Source organism: Berghia stephanieae, chromosome 6 (assembly GCF_034508935.2).
Source record: "Berghia stephanieae isolate SIO BIC M18660-M18661 chromosome 6, UCSD_Bste_1.3, whole genome shotgun sequence".
Lineage (NCBI taxonomy): Eukaryota > Metazoa > Mollusca > Gastropoda > Nudibranchia > Aeolidiidae > Berghia > Berghia stephanieae.
Genome location: NC_088365.1, coordinates 39,094,008 through 39,119,979, shown reverse-complemented (window position 1 = coordinate 39,119,979; position 25,972 = coordinate 39,094,008). Strand labels below are relative to the sequence as shown.

Genomic DNA, 25,972 nt, shown 5'->3' with positions numbered 1-25,972 from the left:
TTACTACTACTACTACTACTACTACTACTACTACTACTACTACTACTACTACTACTATATACTACTATACTACTACTTACTACTCTCTGCTGCTCTATCTATCTATCTCCTATCTATATATCTATCTATCTATCTATCTATCTATCTATCTGTCTGTCTGTCTGTCTGTCTGTCTGTCTGTCTGTCTATTTATAGAGGTATAAAACAAAAGCCTTTAATATTAAGATTAAAGTATTGGTAAAAAAGAAATAAATAAAATGTGACGTCGCTTGGCGGATTGGTCTGGAAGGTACATTTTGGACATTTTGACCTTTTGGTATTTCTGCATAAATCAGTCTTTTCTCTTTAATTTGATACCTGTTCATATTGATGTACTATACTTTTTTGCTGAGTTATACAAGATTGAAATTGGGAGATTCCTGCAAAACTCAGATCCAAAATTCGAGAATTGGGTGTGTGGTAACAGTTCTTTACACTCAGATAGGAAAGGGTCCTCACCCACTCGTTTTTTTTTTTTCCTTTCATTTTCATCATCCTCCTCCAAGGCCCCCCCCCCTCTCTCTCTCTCTCTCTCTCTCTCTCTCTCTCTCTCTCTCTCTCTCTCTCTCTCTCTCTCTCCTCCCTTCTTTCTCATAACTTTCTCTCTCTCTCTCTGTCTCTACTTCCTGTTCCATCATTCTCTTTTACATTTCATAATCACTCTCTTCATTCATATTGTCTCGTCCTATTCACTATAGCTATCTCTAACTATCGGTCTATCAAATAACCCTTTTCTTTTAGTCTTCCTCACTCCCCTCACCCCTCTGTCTCTCATTACAGCTCGGGCGATATTTTCGTACTATGCTATCTCTCTCTCTCTCTCTCTCTCTCTCTCTCTCTCTCTCTCTCTCTCTCTCTCTCTCTCTCCCTCTCTCTCTCTCTCTCTCTCTCTCTCTCTCTCTCATATATATATATATATATATATTATATATATCTCTATATATATATCTCTCTCTACCTCTCCATCCTTCTATCAGGCCTGTAAATCTTCCGACTATTGTCAGATTTCCGACAGTACGATTTTGCTCTATAAGTGCTAATATTACAAAAAAAAAATTGATAGTAAATATAAAATTCGTAACGTCAAAGAACAGAACCAATAAAAAAGAAAATAAAAGACTTTTATTTTGTTCCTCGAAAAAATTTGATTTTATTCCGTTTCAAATGCCGACTTAGAAAAAAACAAAAAACTTTTTATTTGTCGCATCAAAGACAAAACAAAACTAGGCTGTCTATCAGTTAGCTATAATATTATCATGCCACCTACACGCTCCGCTAGATGTGGATGTATTCACTGCCTGGCTACTGTGCCAGCGAGAGAGGGTTGCGAGGTTTGCGCGAGTCGTCGAGCACACACCTAGTCGGTAAATAACGCATGCACAGAAGTGTGTCGGAGCTTCTCGGACCGGAAGGTTTCTCTCTATTTTGCTACCGACACACATGCATTTTTCCGTGTCTTATTTCTTTTTCCCTATGATTTATTGTTTCAGTCTGGATGTGAGACAGAAAAAAAATAATGCGAAATAATTATTTTTCTTGGAAATATATCTTCTTCTTCGAAAGCTCTTACACGACCGCACCACCTCCTCCTCTTCTTCTTCGTCATCGTTTTCTTCTTCTTCTTCTTCTTCTTCTTCTTCTTCTTCTTCTTCTTCTTCTTCTTCTTCTTCTTCTTCTTCTTCTTCTTCTTCTTCTTCTTCTTCTTCTTCTTCTTCTTCTTCTTCTTCTTCTTCTTCTTCTTCTTCTTCTTTTATAAGAATTAATCCAAATAAAAGAAAGAATCAGCGTAAGCATTTAACACAAACAGGAGCGAAGATACGCAGCTTCCCATGTCGAGCCCTAGATACACATCCTTCAAAAGGGTGGAATTGTTCTCTTCCTTTCATTTTTTCCATTTTACAACTAACTCAGACCTGGGCCCTCAAATAATTGGGATTTTTTTTTTGGAACCATAAAATAAGGACCTCATTATAAATAAGTAGGGGAAAGTGACATGATTTGACTAGTCAATTGGCGTGTCATATCTGTTTTGTGTTTATTAATTAATCCATATTTTTGTCCTGTTGTGCGTATTTTCGCGTGTTCAGAAAGTTTCGACAATTTTTTCACCAACCATTTACAGGTCTGTTCTATCTATCTGTCTGCAGCAACAATTAGGAGATTTTCTGGTGGAGGAGGAACTACTATTATCGCGTGTTCAGAAAGTCTATTCTATCTATCTGTCTGCAGCAACAATTAGGAGATTTTCTGGTGGAGGAGGAACTACTATTTTTGCGTGTTCAGAAAGTTTCGACAATTTTTCACCAACCATTTACAGGTCTGTTCTATCTATCTGTCTGCAGCAACAATTAGGAGATTTTCTGGTGGAGGAGGAACTACTATTTTCGCGTGTTCAGAAGGTCTGTTCTATCTATCTGTCTGCAGCAACAATTAGGAGATTTTCTGGTGGAGGAGGAACTACTATTTTCGCGTGTTCAGAAAGTTTCGACAATTTTTCACCAACCATTTACAGGTCTGTTCTATCTATCTGTCTGCAGCAACAATTAGGAGATTTTCTGGTGGAGGAGGAACTGCCTGTTGTTATTAAGGATATGGTGTCGTCAGCCCAAACCCATAATATGACATCAGAACAGTTGCTAGGGTGTCTGGACAAAATGTTCAGAAGAGCACCGGTGGCAAAGTTTGTTCAAAACATAATGAATTCAGTTTATAATGAAAGATTAGAATTTTACCTATACATTTTGATGTATAATTCATTAAAATCCATCCATTTTTGATGAAGTTACGTCTTCATAGGCATTTGTTATTACTTGTGTTGTCATTAACTTGTCACAACTTTTCAATGGTAAAATTGACCGGTTTGGACCCTGAAAAATATTCATTTAAAAATTCATAACTCTTGAACCAAATGAGATATCTCAAAAGTTTTTTAAAAAATGGAATAAACACAGCAAGCTTATTCTGTTAATCCCAATTTAAAGCAGTTTCTGTAATTTGAAATTTTCACTAAACTGCCTACTACCACAACCATCACGTCATCCATACCAGCCCTACTACTACAACCACCACCACATCCTCATCCCTACCACAACTACTACAACCACCACCACTTCATCATCCCTAAGACCACTACTACTACAACCACCACATCAGCATCCGTACCACCACTACCACAACCACCACCACATCATCATCCCTACCACCACTACTACTACAACCCCACCACATCATCATCCCTACCACCACCACTACTAAAACTACCACCACATCACCATCCCTACCACCACTACTACTACAGCCACCACCACATCATCATCCCTACCACCACCACTACTACTACAACCACCACCACATCATCATCCCTACCACCACTACTACTATGACAACAACCACATCATCATCCCTACCGCCACTACAACAACAACCACCACCACATCATCATCATCACTACTACCAATACAACAACCACCACCACCACACCATCATCCCTGCCACCACTACTACTAAAAACCACAACTACAATATCGTCCCTACCACCACTACTACTGCAACCACCACCACATCATGATCCCTACCACCACTACTACTAAAAACCACAACCACATTATCGTCCCTACCACCACTACCACATCATGATCCTTACCACCACCACTACTACTACAACTACCACCACATCGTCATCCATACCACCACTACTGCTACAACCACCACCACATCATCATCCCTACTACTAGCAATACAACTACAACCACCACCACCTCATCATCCCTACCACTACTACTACAACCACCACCACACCATCATCCCCAAAAACCTCTACAACTACAGCCACTACATCATCATCCCTACCACCACCATTGCTACAACCACAATATGTTGTAATTACACTGGTGTCAGAAATTGCTGTGAGACGCATTGTTTTGGATTGCATCTCAGTAAGTTTTAATGAAATTCAAATTTATAGGCTATCGTCACATGGATGGGTCTTGGTCTATGCGCTGAAAAATTTCCTCCCTTTTTTTGTGACCAGTCATTCTCACCCCTGATTTATGCTCTGAAAAACAGTGGATACACAGAACCTTTTGATTTAAAACCCCTAGAGAATACAAACTCCAATGTGGCTGAACAAAATCAAGGTCATGCAACATAACATGGTCTTAACACCCCCCCCCTTTGACAAAAATGTCACCACCAATATCGGACAAAAATTCCTGAATTTAATAAACATCTGCTTCCCACACAAATACAAGCTACACAAAATTCTCAACAGATGCACCATAAAGATCAGCTATTCATGCATGAACAACATCGAAGACATAAAGCACATAACAAATGCATCCTCAATACCCATAACCTACAAAACAACTCACAGAAAAAACAATGTACCTGTCGGAATAATGACTTGTGCTCCCTGTGAGGAAATGTTTTGAATCATGTACTGTATAGAACGCAACTGTACTTCACACCAACACAGACAGACAGGAAAACTACATCGGACTCTCAAATGGCCATTTCTAAACATGGTACAATCGTCACACCTCAATCTTCAAACATGACAACAAGAGAACCTCATCAACTACACTGAGCGAACACATCTGGAAATTAAAGGACTCAAGCAACTAATGTAACATCACACGGGGCATCGTTCAAAACAAAAGAGCTACTCAGTAAACACAAAAAATGCAACTTATGTCTGGAAGAAAACTTCCGCATAGTAAAAAAAAAACCCCAACACGCCACACTAAACAGAAAAAAAAAAGCATTTTTCAATACATGCCCCCGCAGGAGAAAATTTTCTTTCACAGGCAAACTTTAAAACAGAGCTCTGCCCTGTTTAATTGCCAGATATGTGTTAAAAAGGGTTCAACTAATTCTTTCAAAACAGTTTTATATGTTGCCAATAGCTCTTTGAAATTTTAGTAAACTTTGTTGTCTATATCTTTCTCCTTTTTTTTTTCAGGGCTAAAGCTGAAACTAGACACAGAACTGGAAGAAAAGAAATTGTTAAAAAATCAGCTCGACTCCCTAATGGTAATGATGCTTTCTTTCATCATTAGTATGGTATTATTTTGGCAGTTTTTCAGTCGTTGGAAACTTTGAGACAGTGGTGCCTGAAATAGCAATGAATAGGTTTCAAGTATCCAGTAATGCAGTTGACATTTAATTTCATTCTAAGGTGGAAAAGACACAAGAAACTAACTAACTTTATGTTTTTTTTGTCTTTCTAGAGTATTCAGCACAAAATAAATGAGAAATTTTACATCCAGTGATATACTTTTTAAGTCAAATGTCTTTGAAGCTACCCCCTTGATCACCATCCCTACCACCACTACTACAAAACCATCACATCACCATCCTTACCACCACGATTACAATAACCACCACCTTATCACCATCCCTACCACAACTTCGACAACCACCACCACATCACCATCCCTATCACCACTTCTACAACTACCACCACATCACCATCCTACCACTACTACAACTACTACCACACCATTGTGTGAGTAGATGACATAATCATTGCCACAAAAAGCCAATCTCACATGAATGAAATCTAAGAGAAGCCTAGCTCAACATTTCACATGATAGACCTAGCCAAACTTTCATTGTTTTTGGGTAATGAGTTTACCTATGATTATCACGCATTATTACTATTTTATTTCAAATCCTAAAAGGGGATTAATTACATTACTGTGTATTCTTTTCTATTCATTTCACATCTACTTCAACTGCAATATTTGTTTTTCCTTCAAGACTTCTTTGATGTCAGTAATTTAGGAGTAATTATTAATTTATTAATTTAAGTTATTTTTTATTTCCCCATGGTTTTCATTTGATGTTTTATAGGAATGTTATTTGATTCACATCATTCAATGCTGATTTTTAGTGGGGGTGTTAGAATAGAAAAATCACATTTTCATAATTAGCCATTATTGGGTGTCAATCAAGTCCATAAGATGCATCAGTAAATAATAACGTGAAGTTGAATGTAAGCTTCAATTTAATTACAAAAACATATCAAAAGTGGCGTAGTTAAGATTATGCTTCTTAGTGGCGTAGTTAAGATGAATAAACAAAACATTGGTTGGCAGGAAATATGCTCCTTACAAAGGAGCATAATATTTCCTGCCAACCAATGTTTTGTTTATTCATCTTAACTACGCCACTACCACATCATCTCATTCATCTGTGGTGTTTCAATCATCCTGTTTTGTTGATAAAGGGGAAACCCAAAACGTTCATTTGATCTGTTTTTGTAATTAAATTGAAGCTTACATTCAACTTCACGTTATTATTTATTTCTTCGAGCTTCGAGCAGCAACATTTACACTAAGATGCAAAAGGCACACTGTGCCCATCACCGCAAATACATCAATGTTATCTAATCACGAATCCTGTCACTCCAGTCAGTCAATCCTCCTGGTGTTCTTGTATATGTGGAAAACGTGTTGAGATGATGTGGGGTCTGTGATCTTTATTAAGGGGGCTCTTGGGTGCAAATTGGGTCGGTTTAGGTGAAAATTATAAATTTTTGGAAGTGACTGTTTTTGATCAATTTATTCATTCCTTATTTCATTTCAACCCATATTTTTGCTGAATAAATAGTTTAAGACAGTCAAAAATGCAATTCAAATCCCCTACCCAACAATAATGGGCTCAGAATTTGATAATATTGCTGTAAAACGCCAAAGTTTAGCCAGTGTGTATTGTATTGTCTTTATGTATAAACATATAATTACGTATTATTGTCAAAAAGTTTTCATTCTATTTTTGACAATTTCTTATTTTTAAAGTAAAGTTAAAATTTAATTAAATCAGCAGACTTGTTTAATGATTTAAAGCTGTACTTTTGTGGGGATCTTTTGTAACCACCACTTCATCAGCAGGACTTCTACCTCTACTGCAACAACCACCTCATCACCATCACTAGCACCACCACTACAACCTCCCCCGCCACATCATTATTACCTCCACCACTACTACAACTACCACTATCACATCATCATCATCACTACCACCACTATTACAGCCACCACCACATCATCATCATCACTACCACCACTACTACAAACACCACCACCACACATCATCACTTCCACTATTACTACAACCATTACATCATCTCTACCACCAACAACCACCTATACATGATCATTATCTCTACCAACACTATCACAACCATCAACACAACATCATTATCTCTACTACCACTACCGCCACCACCAACACATTATCATCACTACTACGACCACCGTCATCACCATTATTTCAACCACATCATAAGTATCTCTACCACCTCATAGATCTATTCGTATATTTTTATTATACATTATCTGATTTTGGAGTTGTATTTGTATGATGAAGAAGAGGAAGAAGATAAAAAAGTTGATGTGGTTGGTGACATTCTGTCTACATAAATGTTTTATACTGTCAAAAAAAATCGGATTTCCTATGCGGCAATTCCAGGTTCCCCTTTGAAATTATTCCACTATTGTATCTACGGGTAGTATTTAAAAATTGTTATTTGTTTGCAGGCTTTTTTGAGCGGTCAGAAATTTCTGCAGGTTTTTTAAAACTTTGGTGCTGGCATCCATGAATCTATAGAACGATGCTGTGTGATGGTGACATCAAAACCCTAAAGGGGGGGGGGGGGGGGGGGGGGGGGGGGGGGGGGGGGGAAGTGACATTAAAAATGATGAATTTTGACCCAGCTTGCTAAAATTAGATTTTGGTGGGAAATTGTCATGTGACCATTTGTCTGCATAAAAAATTGCACGAGAACTTCATCTTCAGTATTTTTCGACTCAAAATAATGTATTTTGTGACCCATAGTATGGTTAAATCCTGCCCATTTTTAGTTTCAGTGGACTGATTTCATGAAAGAATATCAAATAGTCTTTATAACTAAGTAAAGGCAAAAACATATCAATGAATAGTAAAAACTCTCCTCTATCTTCAACAACCAATCACTTTGTTCTTAATAATGTCATGTGGTCACAATCCAATCAGAGAGCGAGAGGAGAATTTTTCCCTAAACTTGTTTACTTTGACTTTTAAATGCGTTTTTCTCCTCCCTCAGTTCTTAACCAATCTTCTTCAAACTTTCTACAAATGAGTGTCATACAAATACGCAGGTCGTCTAGGAGCCGGATTTTTGAGAAAAACTTTTTTTATGAGTAATTTGAAATTATGTAACTTTTTTCAAAGGGAATAATCGAGTAATAACTTTGAACTTAATTTTAAAGTTTCTAATAAAAAAAAAAAAAATCAGGCTTCTAGAGCCTCTTTAAATTATTTTTATCTACCTGTGACCAAAATATTGTGGTAATCGGTTGTTTATTTTCCAATATGGCGTCATTTCCATAGCAACTGACTTTTTTCGAAAAAAATTATATGCAATCATCCTTCCCAAACAGGTACATTATGACTGTGCGTAGAAGTTTAGGATATTTCATCAAATAAAAAAGATGACCCTTTAGTGTCGCTCCCCCCCCCCCTCAATTGCATCAATAATAATAATAATGATAATAATAATAATAATAATAATAATAATAATAATAATAATAATAATAATAATATAATAATAATAATAATAATAATATTAATAATAATACACATTTATATAGCGCTCATTCTCGTGTAAAACACAAGCTCTGGGCACTTTACAATATAAATATCAATTTTAAGTGAAAAAAATAAAATAATAATAATAATTCATAGCCAAATCAAGGATTCATAAAGTCAATAAAAACAAATACAGTAAAAATGTGTCTTGAGATTCTTTTTAAAGGTAGGTAAAGACTTGCACTCCCTCAGACCACGTGGTAGTTCATTCCAAATCTTGGGGCCGAAACAAGCAAACGATCTATCACCAAATTTTGTTCTTGATCTTTTTTCCGAAATTTTCGTTTGGTCATTACATGATCTTAAAGTGTAATTTTCAAATTTACACATGACCACGTGATCTGTGAGATATGCCGGTGCTGTACCAGTCAAACACTTATAAACAAGACACGCTGCTTTGTAATATGTCCGCTTTTCAATGGGCAACCAGTGGAGAGAGGCCAACAAAGGGGTTGCACGATCAAATTTTTTTTTGCCAAAAACTAATCTTGCTGCACTGTTTTGCAGTAGTTGTAATTGTTTAATAGAAGCCTGAGGCAAGTTGACAAGCAGGGAGTTACAATAATCTAGTTTCGAAAAAATGAGGGAAACAACCAATGTTTTACATGTTCCAATTGCAATATACTGATGGATCGAACTGATTTTCTTCAATTGAAAGTATAAAGATTTACAGAGAGCAGAAATGTGAGCTGACATTCTCATTTCTGAATCAAAATAGACACCCAAATTTTTCAGTCTTTGAAACTTTGATCTTTTCACCCCCAATCAACACCTCAAGACCATCATTCACCTTCAACTGCCCTCTATTTCCCACAATCATCACTTCTGTTTTTGACTCATTCATTTTCAACTTGTTTGCATCCATCCACTCTTTCACATCTGTCACACATTCTTCCACACGTTTCACAATATTTTTGAGATTCTTAGTTTTATCAGTAGCATAAAGTTGCGTATCATCTGCATAGAGATGATAGCGCATAACCTGTTGCTTTCTGCCATCTAAATAAGATTCAAACCACTGCAAGACAGTCCCAGACAAGCCAAAAGTTGTCCTGAGATAAGTGACTGATTTATAATATAAGTTATGCAAGGTATCAATTCAGGAAGACATAATTTCAAAATATTAGTTGGTAAAAGATCTAAATCACATGACTTTGAGGAAGATGAACAAATTATTTTAGAAATCTCTTCTTCAGTTGTTTCTTTAAAACAAGAGAATACCTGTGAACCCGAAAAAGGGTGGAATGACCTCAACACATCCGGCATTCTCCCGTTAATAAAGAGGATTGAGTCAACCACATCGCAAAACAAATCTTTAATCAGGTGGAGCAGCTGAAGAAAGCTAAAACATCAATTCTCCATCGGAAGCTAACTGCTGCTGCTGCTGCAAAAAAAAATCATTAATACATAAGCTACAAATCTTCGTCTTCATGCACCCAATGTCCAGAAAATGAAATTGGTGTCATTGGAGGATTAATCCACATGATGAGCACTGATCGTGCACCGTCCTGATGGTGAGATGTCGTGGTGCAAATTCAAACGAACACTAGCATAAGGCAAAACTCCTGCTAATATGCCAACGATATCAACTGAATTAGGAACCCACGTTTTCCCCATTATAAAATGGCTTTGTGAGCCAGAATTGCTGAGTCGATACGTTCATATGAGCAATCAAAAACCCCAACGAGTGCTTCAACTCAACAATCTGGAAATGTTGCCCAAAAGTGACAATTGTGCGTCTCCCAACTGTAGAAACTGCTATTGCTCTTAGTGTATTGTCCAACATGGGTCCAGTTGGTATCTCAAATGTTTTCAAAAGACTGGATTTAACATGGAAGCATGATCAACCATGACTATGATATGCAAGCTGCGACACTCCAAGAGGAAGAGGAAGTCGTCATCAAAATGGAAGTGTAAACATCTCCATCAGCAGCTTCTTCAAGAAAAATGCCATAAAGAGGAGCGAGAAAGGGTTACATATGAGTCATTCTCAAAAGGTGGTCTTAGGTACTAATGTTGCATAAGAGAAAAAAAATTGAAAATACCGCTATAAGCATGATTCTACTTTCTAATGATGGCAAACTAAATCTCAGACTTGAGTTTGTAAAGAAAAAGATAACTCTACTCATCATTTTCAGGAAAAATAATAATAAGTTTACTTCATGTGAGAATCTCTGACATCATTGATGACACGAAATGTATCCTTTACCATCAAACCCACTCAAGTAAAATGTGTGATCATGTGTCTGTTGATAATTGATTATGTATAACACGATGATGAACAAACCATATTGGCTTCAGATACATGAAAGGACTTCTTCAAGTGTCACCATGATGTCTAAAACTCATAGGGTAAAACATATTTCCATACACCATCAATCTTCAAGTGAAATACTTAATTTTATTTGAAATCACAACCGGCAGTCAATCTAAATGCCCTTTGACTCTATATTTATGATTTGAGCTCAAATATGAGAAAAATATTGTTTTTTCTCCTGGCTCATCAGGACATCACAGTGACACAAGAGGTTACCACAGTAGTAAAAAGGTTATAAACCACCAAAAATGATGGCATTTACTATTATTTTTGAGACAAAGCAGTCAAAGTTTTCATCTGACATGAGATATAAAGCAGTCAGTCAGTGTGCAGTTGTCAATCGTCTGCAATATTTTGAAAGCCTAACATTTAAAGGTCTTAGGTTACTCGGATCGTATATTAACACAATGAAGTTGTGATGAGGACCATTTGCTGATCTTGTGTATCAAATTGGAGGAATAAAATAATATAATAAGAACAAAATCCCTTTTCCAATTAATACTGTTATGTTGAAGATAGCCTAATTTTTTGGAGAGCAATATCTTTAAAACTTATAAAATATGATTTTAAACACCCAAAACCAAAAAAATGTAGGATATGAAATTTTAGTAGCAACGTGGCTAACTTTGGCACTCACAATGATCAGTTAAAAAATGAATTTAGCCATATTTTCTTTTTCATAGACATTTTATGTTTTTATTTACTGATGGCTAAATTTTTTTAGAGGATTTTGAATCACGTGTCTTTCGACATCATGCAAGACAAGAATGACAAGAAGACTTTATCCATATCCTGTTGGTACTCTGACTTGTTTCAGTCAAGGAGAGTTCCTGTTCTAGATTGCTGGTATTAACCCTCTCGTGTTCAGATTCTTTTTGGGGGAGTAGATAATGAGTTCCCTATATGGCCATGTCAATCATGTAGACATCCTTTGATGATATAAGCCTACTCTTTGATATCTGTAGTCGCCTTTTCGTTTTCTACGGTCACTCATGGCTAAACTCCGCCCAGAAACGATTTCATAGGTCCGTCCATCACCAAATTTCAAACTTTTGTTCTCGTGAGTTCATAAGTTTTTTGACCGAAGAACGATTGGCTACTGAGCATCTTGACCCTTCAACGATTGGTCGTTCTGACAGCTCACGTTTCAACAGCCGTCAATAATGAATTGAATCATCGTCGATGCAGTGGAAGACGGCCATGGAATAGTTGCGTCACATCGCCACGTTGTTGAATAAATTATCCAGGCATGGTCGATAGGTAAAAAAGCCAAATTATGTCTAGTTACATTTGAAAGAAACAAAGTATATCACTGATCTCGTCTCTTTGAGATATAAAGAATGATATAAAAATCAAGAAAATCGGCCAATAAATAAAAAAGTTGCTTAAAAAAGCTAAAATAAACAAAAGCAATTTTTAAAATCAAATTTATTTGTAAAACAGTTGGTTTTCAACCGATTTTTATGAAACAAAGACCAATGTACTTCTTTTTTCAAGCTGATTTCAGCAATGTGACTTTCAAATTCCTCAGAATTATATTTTTTACTTTTAGATTTTAGCTTTTAGGCCTACTCCATAAGGTGTTATATTCCGTGCATAACAATATCGTAATACATTGACGGGGAGAAGCGTCTTTGTTTCGGCCAGCTGGATAGATAGCCTGTGATTGGTCGAAGACTTTGAGATGCTTGATTCACAATTCTACACGAACGGACCCCGGCGGTCTATCAAAGAGGTGTAACAAATTTATTTACCGACTATTTTTCTTGGTGCTAAAATTACAAAGTAATAATTTCGCATCAGAAAAAATAACTCTGAAGTTCCTATCTCTTTATTACAATAAAATTGATACGTCGAATGACAAAATCGCCCCACAAATAAGGGAGTTATAAATTATTCATAATATTTTTAAAAGTTTACAATAATGGTCTTCAAAGTCATTTTTCATCACCAAAGTCGTAATTTTTTACCGGTTTTTACCAAACAAAGTGCAATGTCAATGATTTTCACCCGCAAATAAAATAGGATTTAAATCGCAATTTCTGAAACGTTTTTTCTTTTCGGTTGGCAAATTTATAAAAATCAAAGCTGAAAACACCCTGCGGCAGTGACAGGGCCTGTCATTTCCTTCACAACGATTGGATTTTACTTACTGAGGCCAGTCTTGACTACCCCGCCCATGAATATTATTCCGTTGTCGGTTTTTGTCGGGTTGAATCTTAAAGAGTTAAGAACATCGATCTAGAACACAAATTAAACAGAAACAAGCTTTGTTGACTAACTCCTATGGATATATTAAGCTTTGAAAGTAACTAAGAATTTTCTGATTTCATTTTCATATCAGATATCCTTTCTCATTAACTTTATCAGTAATAATGCCAATAAGCGGAAATAATTGGGCCAACCTTTTATTTAATAATAGAGGCTAAGTTTAAAAGTTCTAACGACATCAAGCATGATGTTGGAAAAGCCGACTTTGACCATGAGTTAAGATCAGTCATATTTTATTTTTTTTAAATGTGTTTCTTGTGTTTGAAAGTCTTTTTAAAAAAAAATTTATTTAAGGATTGAAGCCAAATATTATCCTACTTCAAGCTGGTCTTCCTAGTTTAAATTCCCATTGAAATGAAAATGTGTCTGCTGCAACATTTTTCTCAGAGAAAAATGGGGTATTTTTCTTAATGACTTCTGGTTAGGGTTCTCGACCTCCCATAGTGGGCAGGGAGGTAGTTGTTGTGTCTTCTATACCCCTAGATCTCTTAGATCTGTTTTCCAATTGCTTTCTGTCTTTGTCTTGGAATGACACACACAGTCTTGTCCTGACCATGACCCTGGTATAGGTATAGTTTTGGGAGATGATATTTTTTTCCTTATTTACTGTTATTTTTTTTTTTTATCTTTAACAATATGATTTGTAAATATTTCAGTATATTCTTCTTAGTGGGATCTTGTGCTGGTGTCTGGGTGAGACTTATAGGTGATCTCAAACTAAGTACACTGATATTGTGCTCTTTGAATCTACATCTATTCCCTATTTGTACCATTCTCCTTTATCTTACTTTATCTTGGGTACTTTGTAATTCTAGAACCTTTTAGTATCCCGGTTTCTTCCTTTTTACTGGCGCTGATATGACCTAAATGTGTTGCAAGAGCCGTAAAACCCTTAAAAACAAACAAACAATTCCTTAATGACTCGTCCATCATTTCAAAATTTGAAAATCAAAATACCATGAAATTGTCTCTACTGTATATTTGATTTATACCCTTCACGTTAGGTACATTTTAAGTGCATTTGGATTCTTTGTTTTATCCAATTTAAAAGGCACCCTATCACAATCAGAGATGAAGTTAGTAGAAAAGTGCCAGAAGACAATAGAGAATAACATTTTTTCGCGGCGGTGGTGGGGTTTGAACCTGCGACCTTATTGGTACGACAACTCCGCCTGGCCGTTGAGAGCGTGACTCTACCGTATGAGCTATCCACGAACACAAAAATATTCGTTTCAAACTCAGCTCATTCCTAGAGCTCTCTCTCACCAACTTCTGGAGACCGCGGGTTCACCACACAACCATTGCGAAGTTACCTGGCCAGCAGTTAAGCTTAATAGCCAATATACTTATGTTGGTAACAACAAGAGATGAAGTGAGTAGAAAAGTGCCAGAAGACAATAGAGAATAAAATTTTTTGAACCCGCAGCTGGTGAAAAAATATTTTTTCTTAAAAAAATTTTCAAAAAAAGTGAGAAAATTTTATTTACATTTCAAATTAAAAAAAAAAAGCGTTAGAGAGTGAATATTTATAGAATTAAGTAGCCAGCTATTTAAAACTATGCTTAAACTTTATATAGCAACTTAAAAATCAAAATCAAAGAAGAATTAATAAAATGGTGCAGTCCCAAAAACTTTTTTATTTTCCAATTGTTTATGTAGATTGGAATGTTTATGGCTGAGTGTTTGCTTATGTAGTATATTTCTTTCATTAATTAGCAATGACTATGAAAAATGTTTTTTTAACTTTTTGAGGAAAATTTTTGCCCTATCTCCACTGAGTAAAAATGTTTTTGAATTTTGAAAATCCATTCATAAATAAACAAGTTATGTAGTTTCAAAGGTGTCATTTATTTGGATGACCCGCACAGAGGAAAAAAACGCAAAAATATGGGACACTTTTTCGGAATTTTTTTTCGACCTTTGGTGTATCTTGCGTAATAAGTGGATTAAAAGATTGAAACTTGAAGAGCAAATTAGGATGGTGTTTTGTAAAATACGGGAAAAGTACTCGTCATATTCATATGAAATTTTACAACCAAAAAGGAGAAATGTTCATGTATTACCTTGTCAGCGACAAAACCTCCACGCCCGGTAGTTTTAGAAATATTTGACTCCAAAGAGTAAAAATCTATTTTTAACGGTCTTCTGGTAATCGCACGAGTTTTGTCGCTTGACATAATCTAAAATGACCTCTTTTCTAACTTTGTGCCAACTTTCAGTCATATTCATAGATAAACAGCGTCGTAATTAATTTTTAAAAATAGCATATACGAAACGGCTTCGTCCCATATTTTGACGCGAATTTGGGCACTTCGTGAGCGAAAAAGAGGCCCAAAGATTTGTGCGGGATAGTCATTGCTACATTAATAGAGATTCTGATGGTTTCAAAACAGGACTTGGTGCATGTAGACTGACTTCAATGAGGTCTTGTAAGTAAGAAGGACCTGCCTTTGTAAAACATTAATTAATACGCGTATAAATATGGGAGTTATCACAATATCGAGAAATCTGGAAAAAGTTTGCATATTTGATAATTTTCTACATGTCTCTGCAAGTATACAGTTCCTGGTGAGAGTAGCCAGGTTGGTACTGAATTTTCTCTTGTAGAGCGACATTGATGCATAAACATTCTTTCATGAGGAGTGGTGTTAGTTTGAGTGCACAAAAGAGAGCGAAGAGAATGCAACGCATTTATAAGAACTTCCTCCCAGCGACTGACATCAAGTTGGTGTGATTTAAGATCAAGAGTTATTGCCTTCCATAGCGTACCATTCAAACGTTCGACCTGTCAGTTTCCACGTGGATTATATGATGTTGTCTTGCTTGTAGCTACTCCTCTCTCATGAAGGAATGTTGTTACTTCCTGGGACATGAATGATGATCCCCTATCTGAGTGCATATATGAAGGTGTTCCAAAGATGGAAAAGAGTTCGCAAAGACATTTAACAACTGTTGATGAAGACATGTCTGAGCATGGGAAAGCAAAAGGAAATCGTGAAAACTCATCAATGATAGTGAGAATGTATTTGTTTCTAGTTGCTGAAGGCAGTGGACCCTTAAAATCCATACTTAATCTTTCAAAACACTGAGTCGCTTTAACAAAATTTTCATTATTTGGTTGGAAAAATTTAGGTTTTAATTCTGCACATATTCCACATTTATTAGTCATTACAGTAATGTCTCCTACAGAGTATGGCAGATTCTTTGAACGAACAAAATGAGTCATTCTGGTGATCCCAGGATGACAAAGAGATTCATGCAATAGTTTTAGATCATTAGTGTTTGTGGAGGTTGCCCCACAGTGAGAGAAAGCATCAGCAGCCTGATTTTCAGGGCCAGGTTGGTAGATGACCTCATAGTCATATGGAGACAATTCAATCTTCCAGCGTTGTATTTTGTCATTTTTTACTTTACCATGATTACTGTCGTAAATGAATGAGACAGCTTTCTAATCTGTGATGATCTTGAAATGTGTATTAAGCAGATAATGCCTCCACTTCCTAATTGCTTCAACAATCGCATAGGCTTCCTTCTCAACTGTTGAGTGGTTTTTCTAACTTGATGAAAGTGTCCTTGAAAAGAAAGCTACTGGGCGACCTTCTTGGTTCAATGTTGCAGATATAGCCACATCTGAGGCATCAGTTTCGACCACAAGAGGAATGTCCTTACTTATAGTCTCTAGAACTGCATTTTCAAGTTCCTTCTTCAAACTGCAAAATGTTTTCTTGACAGTATCAGGTAATGGAAGAAGTTTATTCTGAGTCAATGGCAAAATCTTGTCGGAGAAATGAGAAATCCATTGGGAGTAGTAAGCAAACATGCCTACAACTCGTTGTTGAGCTTTCAGGGTCGAAGGTGACTCTAATTCTTTCAGTGGTCTTAATCTCTCTGGGTCTGGCATGATCTTTCCTTGAGATACTCTGTATTCCAGCATGTCCACCTCCTCCATCCCAATGTTGCTCTTTGAATCATTGAAGGTAATGCCATGTTTCTTTGCGGTGTTAAGAAATTTATGTAAGTTGTCATCATGTTCTTTCTTAGTTAACCCACAAACTGTTATATTGTCAACATACGCAAAAGTGTCTCTTAGGTTTTCTTTCTCTGTCACGTTATCTGTAACACGTTGAAAACAAGAAACTCCATCAGTCACCCCGAAAGGAATTCTCTTAAATTGATACAGTCTACCACCAGCCTCAAAAGCAGTAAATGGTTTTTCTTTCTCTTGCAGGGGTATCTGATGATAAGCACTCTGAAAGTCTAAAGTACTGTAAAATTTGTATCTTGATACCTTTTCAACCATATCATCTACCCGTTTCTGTGGATAGGCATCTAGATAGGTGTATTTGTTAACAGTTTGAGAGTAATCAATAACCATTCTTTTTTTCTGTCTTTCATTGGTTGTTACAAGCACTTGGGCTCTCCATGGTGACATTGATGGTTCTATGATATCAGACTTTAAGAGATTTCTTACTTCAGATTCGATGAATTTTTCATCTGCTAGGGCATGCCTACGGGACTTGGTGGCAATTGGTTTACAGTCATGTGAAAGATTGGCAAATAATGCTGGCATCTCAACCCGGGCTGCCGTCAGACCACAAACTTCAAAAGGAGGAGCATCTCCCTTGAGTGACATTTTAAATTCTGAGTGTCTGTTCAGGAAATCATGACCTAAAATCACCTCAATGCACAGGCATATGGAAGTAAAGAGAGTTTCACATCGTTGTACTGAGCACTTTTGTATACGAGATTAATGTTGCAGTGACCTTGAGTTTCATTCATGAGCGTTGTAGATGCCATACTTATCTTTGTTCTTGAAGGAACAATTTTCCAATTTTGGACCTGGGCAACTGATGTGTCAATATAAATTTCTGAGCTTTCTGAGTCTACCAAAGCAGTTAAATGTTTACCATTAACAGTTACTGTTACTTGTATTAAAGCTCCCCTGAGACTTTCTGACCCAGCTGAAGCTGATGTAGCAGAGAGGACAGAGCTACTGACTGGAAATGATTTACTTCTCGCAGCTGGAGCAGATTGACAAACTCTCTGGAAATGACCTTTCTTATCACATTGCTTACAAATAGCATCTCGTGCGGGACATTTAGCTCTTGCATGTTTTCTGTACCCACAGAAGTAGCAATTGTTGCTAATAGCAGCCGTTAATTGATTGCCACTATCTTCTTGGTCATCATTCAGCTGAGTTGATGCAGTGAAGGTTGCAGCCGGTTGGTGATATGATTGGCTTTGCATCTCTGCCATTTCTAATGATCTTGCGGTATCAAAAGCAGTTTGTAGTGTTAGATTTGTATTTTCAAGACAACGTTGACATATCGGTTTTGATGTCAAACCACTGATGAAGGCATCGCAGATGGCTTCTTCTGCAGAGACTGATTTAAAATTGAAGTCTTTTGCCAGTTCTTTAAGCTGTTGAAGGAATTGGTCAAGAGTTTGGCCAGGTTCCTGTTTATTTGTAGATAAAAGGTGGCGAGCAAAGATTTCATTTTTAGATTTCACAAACACAGATTGCAATGTCTGTATAGCAGTTTCATACGTATCACATTCGGCTATGTATTCGTAAATGTTGGGGCTGATGAAGTTGATTAGAGTAGAAAGTTTGTTGAAGCCTTCATTAGTTGTAGATAGACTTCTTACAAAGTTTTCGAATGTTCTGAGCCAATGCATCCAGGCTTTGGAAGCTTCGGAGGAGTTAGGGTCCACATTTAGCTGTTCTGGTCTGAGATCCATCGTGATTTTGTTGATTTCTTGTTGATTAAATTGAAATGAGTTGGGAGAGTCGAGAGGATAGCTCTACAATAATCAACAAGAAACATCACTAGTATGACATTGGGTACAACATCTGGAACAACACATAAATAAAGAACAGTTAGATACAACAACATATAATGTGGACGTAAACTAAAATATACAACAACAATCACATTCATCACTTCTTCCATTAATACAACCTCCACACCATCATCATCAACATCATCATCACTACCACCACAACTTCAACCACCACCACATCCTCACCATTACAACCACTACTTCAAACACCACATTATCATCACTACCACCAATCTACAACCACCACTGTCACATTATCATCACTACCATCTCTACTGTAACCACCACCACCGCATCATCATAACTACCATCATTTCTATAACCATTACTACCACCACATCATCATCATCACCACCACCACTTCTACATCCTCCTCAATCACATCATCATCATCATCACTATCAGCACTCTGGGTGGAGTTCCCGGCCTCCCATAGTCGGCAGGGAGGTCACTTACCGTGTCTTCTATCCCCCTATATCTTGTTTTCCAACATGCTTTCTGCTTTATCTTGGAATGAGATTACTTTGTTTCATCCTGACCCTGGCCGTATCCCTGGCTGGGAGGGAAACAGTCAAATGTATAGTTATAGTTTTGGGAGATGATATTTTTTGTCTTGTAAATATTCTCTCTGTATGATTTTTTTTGGCTTACATATATATGATCTGTAAACATATGAGTGTGTTCGTCTTAGTGGGGACCTGTGCTTGTGCCAGGATGAGACATTTAGGTGATCTCAAACTGAGTACACTGATAGTGTGCTCTTGGAATATCTACATCTGTTCCCTCTTTAAACCAATTCTCTTTTGTCGTTCTTTTTCTTGGGTGCTTAAATTGTAATTCTAGAACTTTTTACTGTCCCATTTTCTTCCATTATACTGGTGCTGATATGATGACCTAAATGTGTCATCATCATAGCTTGTCACTCCAACACCGAACCCACTCCACAGGAGATAATATTTTTTTCCTTGTAAATCATCTCTCTGTTATGTATTATTATATTTGTTATTTTGAATGTTTTATGTAAGCATTTGAGTGTATTCCTCTTTGTTGAATTTTGTGCTTGTGTCTGGATGAGACTTATAGGTGATCTCAAACTAATGACATTGGTGGTGTGCTCTTGGAATCTACATCTGATCCCTCTTTGTTCACAGTTCCCCTTTGTCTTACTTTCTCTTGGGTGCTTTACTTGTAATTCTAGAACTTTTCACTACCCCATTTTCTTCCTTTTTAATGGCGCTGATATAACTAAATGTGTTGCAAGTGCCGTAAAACTCTTAAAAACAAAAACATGGGCCCATCATGGCGTTTCTCCTACACCAACAACAAGTGCTGTGAAACCCTTAAAAACAAATAAAACTACCAGCACTACTACATAACTTCCTCCACCACATGGTTTACAAACTCCATAAAATGTCATGAAGTGAATTAATTAAAATCATATGTTCCAATTTGTTATTTTGCATCGTTAAATGATTCAAAATTTAACTTTCATACATTTTAATGTTCTCACATTACATGTTTTCGCTGATCGCAATTCTGACTTTTAGAGCATCAAGGGTGGCCAGATTTGTTGAATGATTAATTATTGGCTTATTTAGCATCAAAGCACTGACAATCATACCTCCATTAATAGTAGCACATTTAATTTTAATCACATTGTATCGCTTTCCTGTTTGAGACACCTCATTTATTTTAAACCTCAATTCATATTGAGCTTATTTACAGGTCTCAATATTAAAATTGTATGATATCACTTTTCCCCTTTATAACTTAAGTAAGTGTTCATTGATTAATGTTAAATGACTGTCATTGTTGGTTGGGTGAAACGTTTCTGTCAATATTTATAGAGCTCATTTACACATCTAGAAATTAAAATTGTTTGTAAGATGTTATTTTTTCCCTCTTAAAATGTTATAAAGTGTTCATTGATTAATGTTAAATGACTGTCATTGTAGTTTTATAGCTGGAAGGATTCCATAGTAATTAAGAGACAAACAGTTACAGGGTTTGTTTATTTCTTACAGAGAGAAAACAAAGAAACAGTTATTTCTTATCAAGAGGAAATTCAAAAAGTAAGTATAGTTAACAAGGGCATTTTTTATTGTCCAACAATATTCCCACTTTGTAAAGGTATACATTGACCTAAAATGTCAAATTCCCAGCAGTAAGGTTTCTACCCTTTAATATGTCTAGTGACCTTAAGCAGTGCTTTTCAGGGTGTACCAAATTTTTAAAAGGGTGTACCCCTTTGATAAGGTGTAACAAACTGGCATAAAACAATGTGGTCACTCTACAAAAGCAACTTCAGAAATGTAATGGATACACCATGAGTGGATTTTGATCTTCCGTTGGTCTTATCATTACGATGCTTGATCACTGCTATGTTAATATTTTAACAACGTCTTATGTGTGTTTATTGTATCATTAGCTAATAAATTGTTTGACTGGAGTAACTGTGAATGAATGAAGAATCTTTGTGTAGACAAATTACTGGCTTTGTTCCTCAAACCCCATTACCTAACAAGGGATTCCCCGTATTACTTGTTATCACCCTTTACATTCCACCAGATGCAAACACAAACATTGCCTCATCAGGCATATCTGAGGAAAAAGCCCAGATGCCCTGACCAAAATTCTTGGGGATTTTAACCCTTGTCCCCCTATCAACCCAGCCTTTTACCAACACGTATATGTATACTCTTGACGCTACAAAACCCTTGACCAGTGTTACAGTCAATCAAACAATCGTATAGAAGTGTGCAAAAGTCCAAAATCTGACCATCACTCAGTTTTGCTTTTACCAATTTATAGAACTCAGCTACAAAGACAAAAACCAGTTATTATTACAAATCCGTAGCTGGTCCAGGCTTGTTTTGAATATATTTTATGGGAGTGGGAGTGTTAGTGTGTAAAAATATGTCAATAGATGAATGGACAGAGGTACTGACATTGTATTTACATTTTTGTTATGATACGTGAAGACAGTAAAGAAGAAAAAATCTACCCAAACAACAAACTGTGGGTAACGAAGCATGTTAAACTTTTAACCTGAAGAAAATTGCTCACATGTGTGGCAATATAAATAGATAACACCATGCTGAAAAACAATTGCACCAAATCATAAAAGAGGAGAAGTTTGCATTTAAGGACAAAATTGAAGCAAAACTAAAATATTCTAATGCGTCACAAGCATGGACCACGATTAAAGAAGTGGGAGGCATCAATCACAAGAAACCCAACTCTACCAGCCAAATAAAATTGGACACTGATGAGCTGAACAAATTTTATTGTCGATTTGATTGCACTCCACAGTGCACAAATGTTACATCAAATAATAATACACCCCCTTCTGTATTTACACAAGAAGACGTGTCTAATTTGCTCAACACATGTAAAAAGAAGAAAAAAATATATATAGTAAAATAAAGGGAGTAAAAATGTTATTTTACATTGGCATTATAGTTAAAACATTATAGCTAAAAATGTGTGTGTGTGTGTGTTTGTGTGTGTGTGTGTGTGTGTGTGTGCATGTGTGTGTTTGTGTTTGTATGTGTGTCTATAAATTGCAAAATGGTCTAACATTACACTGTTGTCTTTATCATATTCTGTTAACCAAGTCTCTGTGAAACAGAATACTAGTGTTCTTATAGTCATGATCAAATCGACACTGCACACACACACACACACACAAACCCACACACACACACACACACACACACACACACACACACACACACACACACACACGCAAACACACACACACACCCACATTTTTACCTATAATGTTTAACTATAATGCCAATGTAATGTAACATATTTCCTTTTTTCGTTTACCCGAAGAAGGCCAAAGGCCGAAACGACGTTTACTTTGATTAGTATCTTTCATAAGAGTACATTTTTACTCCCTTTATTTTACTTTACATTTTTTGACTCATTTAGGCACCTAGATTTTGGTATTAAAAAAAAGAAAGCTCCTGGCCCAGATGAGTTCAGTGGTGAACTCCTGTCCCTCTGCCATCAACAACTTTCGGAACCCTTTCACAACCCTTTTCAACGATCGATTAATGAGCAAACAATCCTAACAAAATGGAAAACGTCAGCAATAATACCCATTGCCAAGAAACCCAAGGTTAATTGAACCACTTTCAGCCCATTGCCATAACCTTTGTGGCTATGAAATGTCTCAAAAAGCCCATGAAGAACGAATTACTCCTGTTTGCATACAACAATGATCTCCTTGACAAAATACCAGTTTGCCTACCACAACAGACTAGGATTTGGGGATGCCCTTCTCACAACCATCAATCTTATCTCCAGTCATCTTGATAACTCTACTAACAACTTCTAGCGCATCCTGTACATTGGCTTCTCTTCGGCCTTCAATGCCATGAACACGACCATACTCTTGGAAAAATTGCACACCCTTAACTTTCCTGAATACCTAATTTGGGAAACAAATGAGAAAATGCGAGATGATAACAAAGGAAGTTAATCTTGATGATTTGGTGGTCTTTGAAATTTGATTTTGAAATTTACGTCAGTTCACTTTATTTGACTTTAATAAGTCTGTTATTGTAGAATGTCTCTGAAGGCCAAGAGTAATTTTATAGAACTTTTCCTCAGCACTGGCAAGGACATCAAATAAGGAAACACCCTCATGAAGTTGCTGTGCAAAACAGTGGAGGGTTTTGATAGCCACTGTTGTGGCATGGCATGCACGTCTCGTGTGTGTGTGAATGTGTGATATGCTGTTGGGGGGGGGGGGGGGGGGGCATCTGAGGTAATGAATGTTTCATTTGGATGTGTAATGTGTAGTGGACAGTAAAAATTTTCTTCTGTGTAAGCATGTGTTGAAAAGTTCCCTCTTTCTGTTTATTGTGGCGTGTTGGTCTTTTTTTTTACTATGTGAAATTTCTCTTCAAGACATAAGTTGCATTTTTTTGTGTTTACTGAGTAACTCTTTTGTTTTGAGACAATGTTCCATGTGACATTGTGTTTGAAGGTTAAGGTGCTCTGATTGTATCATGTTTTGATGTGGCCCATGTGAGTCTTGAGCTTAAGCTTTTAAACTTGAGCTTTCTGTATAGCGCCATATCCACTAAATGTGCTCAAAGCGCTTTACAAGGGGTCCCTGACCAACAGCAACACATAACATGTAGAATGAGACATGACGACTGTTAGGCGATATTACCATTTTTTTCTGACAGAGAACGGACAGGTACTCATTTTACACCTGAGTATGGTGAAAGAATGTGAGTAAAGAGCCTTTTCCAAGGACAACTATGCGCCGAGCGAGGCTCGCACCCAGGACCTTCCGATCCGAAAGCGAGTGTCATACCACGAGATCACATAGCCGCATGAGTCTGATGTAGTTTTCCTGTCTGTCTGTGTTGGTGTGGGTTATGGTTGCTTTGTATACATGATTTGAGGCATTTGCTTTGGAACGGGCACAAGTCTTCATTCCTACAGTTGTATTTTTTTTTCGGTGTGTTATGTGGTTAGGGGTATTGAGGATGTGTTTGTTATGTGCTTTGATTATATCTTCTTATTGTGTTTCTGTTGAGGATTTTGTGTAGTTTGTGGTTGTATAGGAATCAGGTGTTTATTAATTTTAGGAATATTTGGGGCTTCGTTAGAGTCTTTATTGTTTATAAATTTGTAGTTGAAGGGTTCTGTGTATCCACTGTATTTTAGAGCGATTAAGTAGGGTCCTGCTGCGTTATAGAAAGTTTCAGTCTTTTGACAATCTAGATATGCATTGTACGGTGTTGCCGGGGATATTTTTTATGATCGAAGGGGGTGGTTGCTGTCTTTATTTAGGCTATATAATTTCTGCCGGTTAATCGGAATTAATTGGAACAATTTCGAAGTAACTGTCCAAGTACCATACCTTGTAGCACTCCTGATAGCACTGGCATTGATGACGATATTTTGTTTTCAACCATGTGTGGCTGGTGAGAAATGATTCAACCCATGAGTATAATTTGCCTGAAATGCCATAGGTCTTGATGCATTTTGCGCACAGTCCATCCTGTCCCGTTGCTTTATTTTCTTTCAGGTTTTGCATTAGATTTAGTACACCTTATTCTGTAACTTCGATCTCCTCTATTTATTCAATTAGCTTGCCTGACACTTGCCATTAGACAAAAATTGGTGGTTTCTGGATCTTGTGTGAGCATTCTGTTTTCGTTATTTAATTGAGCAATTCCTGTCCCCACTGTACTCTATAATCTTCATCACATTTTCACAGTGCAGCAAAGCAATCAATTTCGTTCTGGAGGAATCTAACATTCTATAAAATAATGGATGATAATGGTGGTTTGTTTAACTTTCTCTTATTCCACCGCTTTCCTCTTTTCCTCTTAGGTTTAATTGAATGAATATTAGATGATCGATTCAAATATGTATTGAACATTCTAGAATGAAAATGCATGTAGGCGTAGTAATTTTTCCTCGTTGTAAACAATATTTGTGTGTTCATTTCCGTCGCCATCTTGTTCGTCCTTTTTACCGTGATGCATTCAAAATAGATTGGAGACAGGCGGGCTTAGACGTAAAAATGTGTGTAAATCCTTGTATAATTACATAATAAGAAATAAAACGAACTTACTGTCATGTAAATATATATCATCTAGACGAAGATGATGTAAAACATGAAAAATGGGTAGGAAAGGTAGACATTGTAAACCTAGTCTTGCCATGGGAAGAAAATGAATTTTAAAAAAAGAAAAGAAAAAATAAAAAAAATAAAACACCCCAACACTCTACCCTGCTCTCACCACTCTACAATGCTTTAATCGTCTCTGTCCACCTCTCTACTCCCCTCTCATTTCCCGCTCCCAACCAATCCAACCCCCAACCACACGTCCA

At 36.7% G+C, this 25,972-nt stretch overlaps 1 protein-coding gene across 3 annotated transcripts in view; it reads left to right on the top strand.

Annotated features, from left to right (window-relative positions):
- LOC144975007 (GRIP1-associated protein 1-like) overlaps positions 1-25,972 on the top strand; it is a 210,945-nt gene that overhangs the window by 52,300 nt on the left and 132,673 nt on the right. For all 3 annotated transcript variants that reach the window (XM_078918652.1, XM_078918654.1, XM_078918651.1), the window contains exons 10-11: positions 5,000-5,070; positions 21,127-21,174. In XM_078918652.1, the coding sequence (XP_078774778.1) occupies positions 5,000-5,070; positions 21,127-21,174 (119 nt within the window). The remainder of the gene's footprint in view (positions 1-4,999; positions 5,071-21,126; positions 21,175-25,972) is intronic.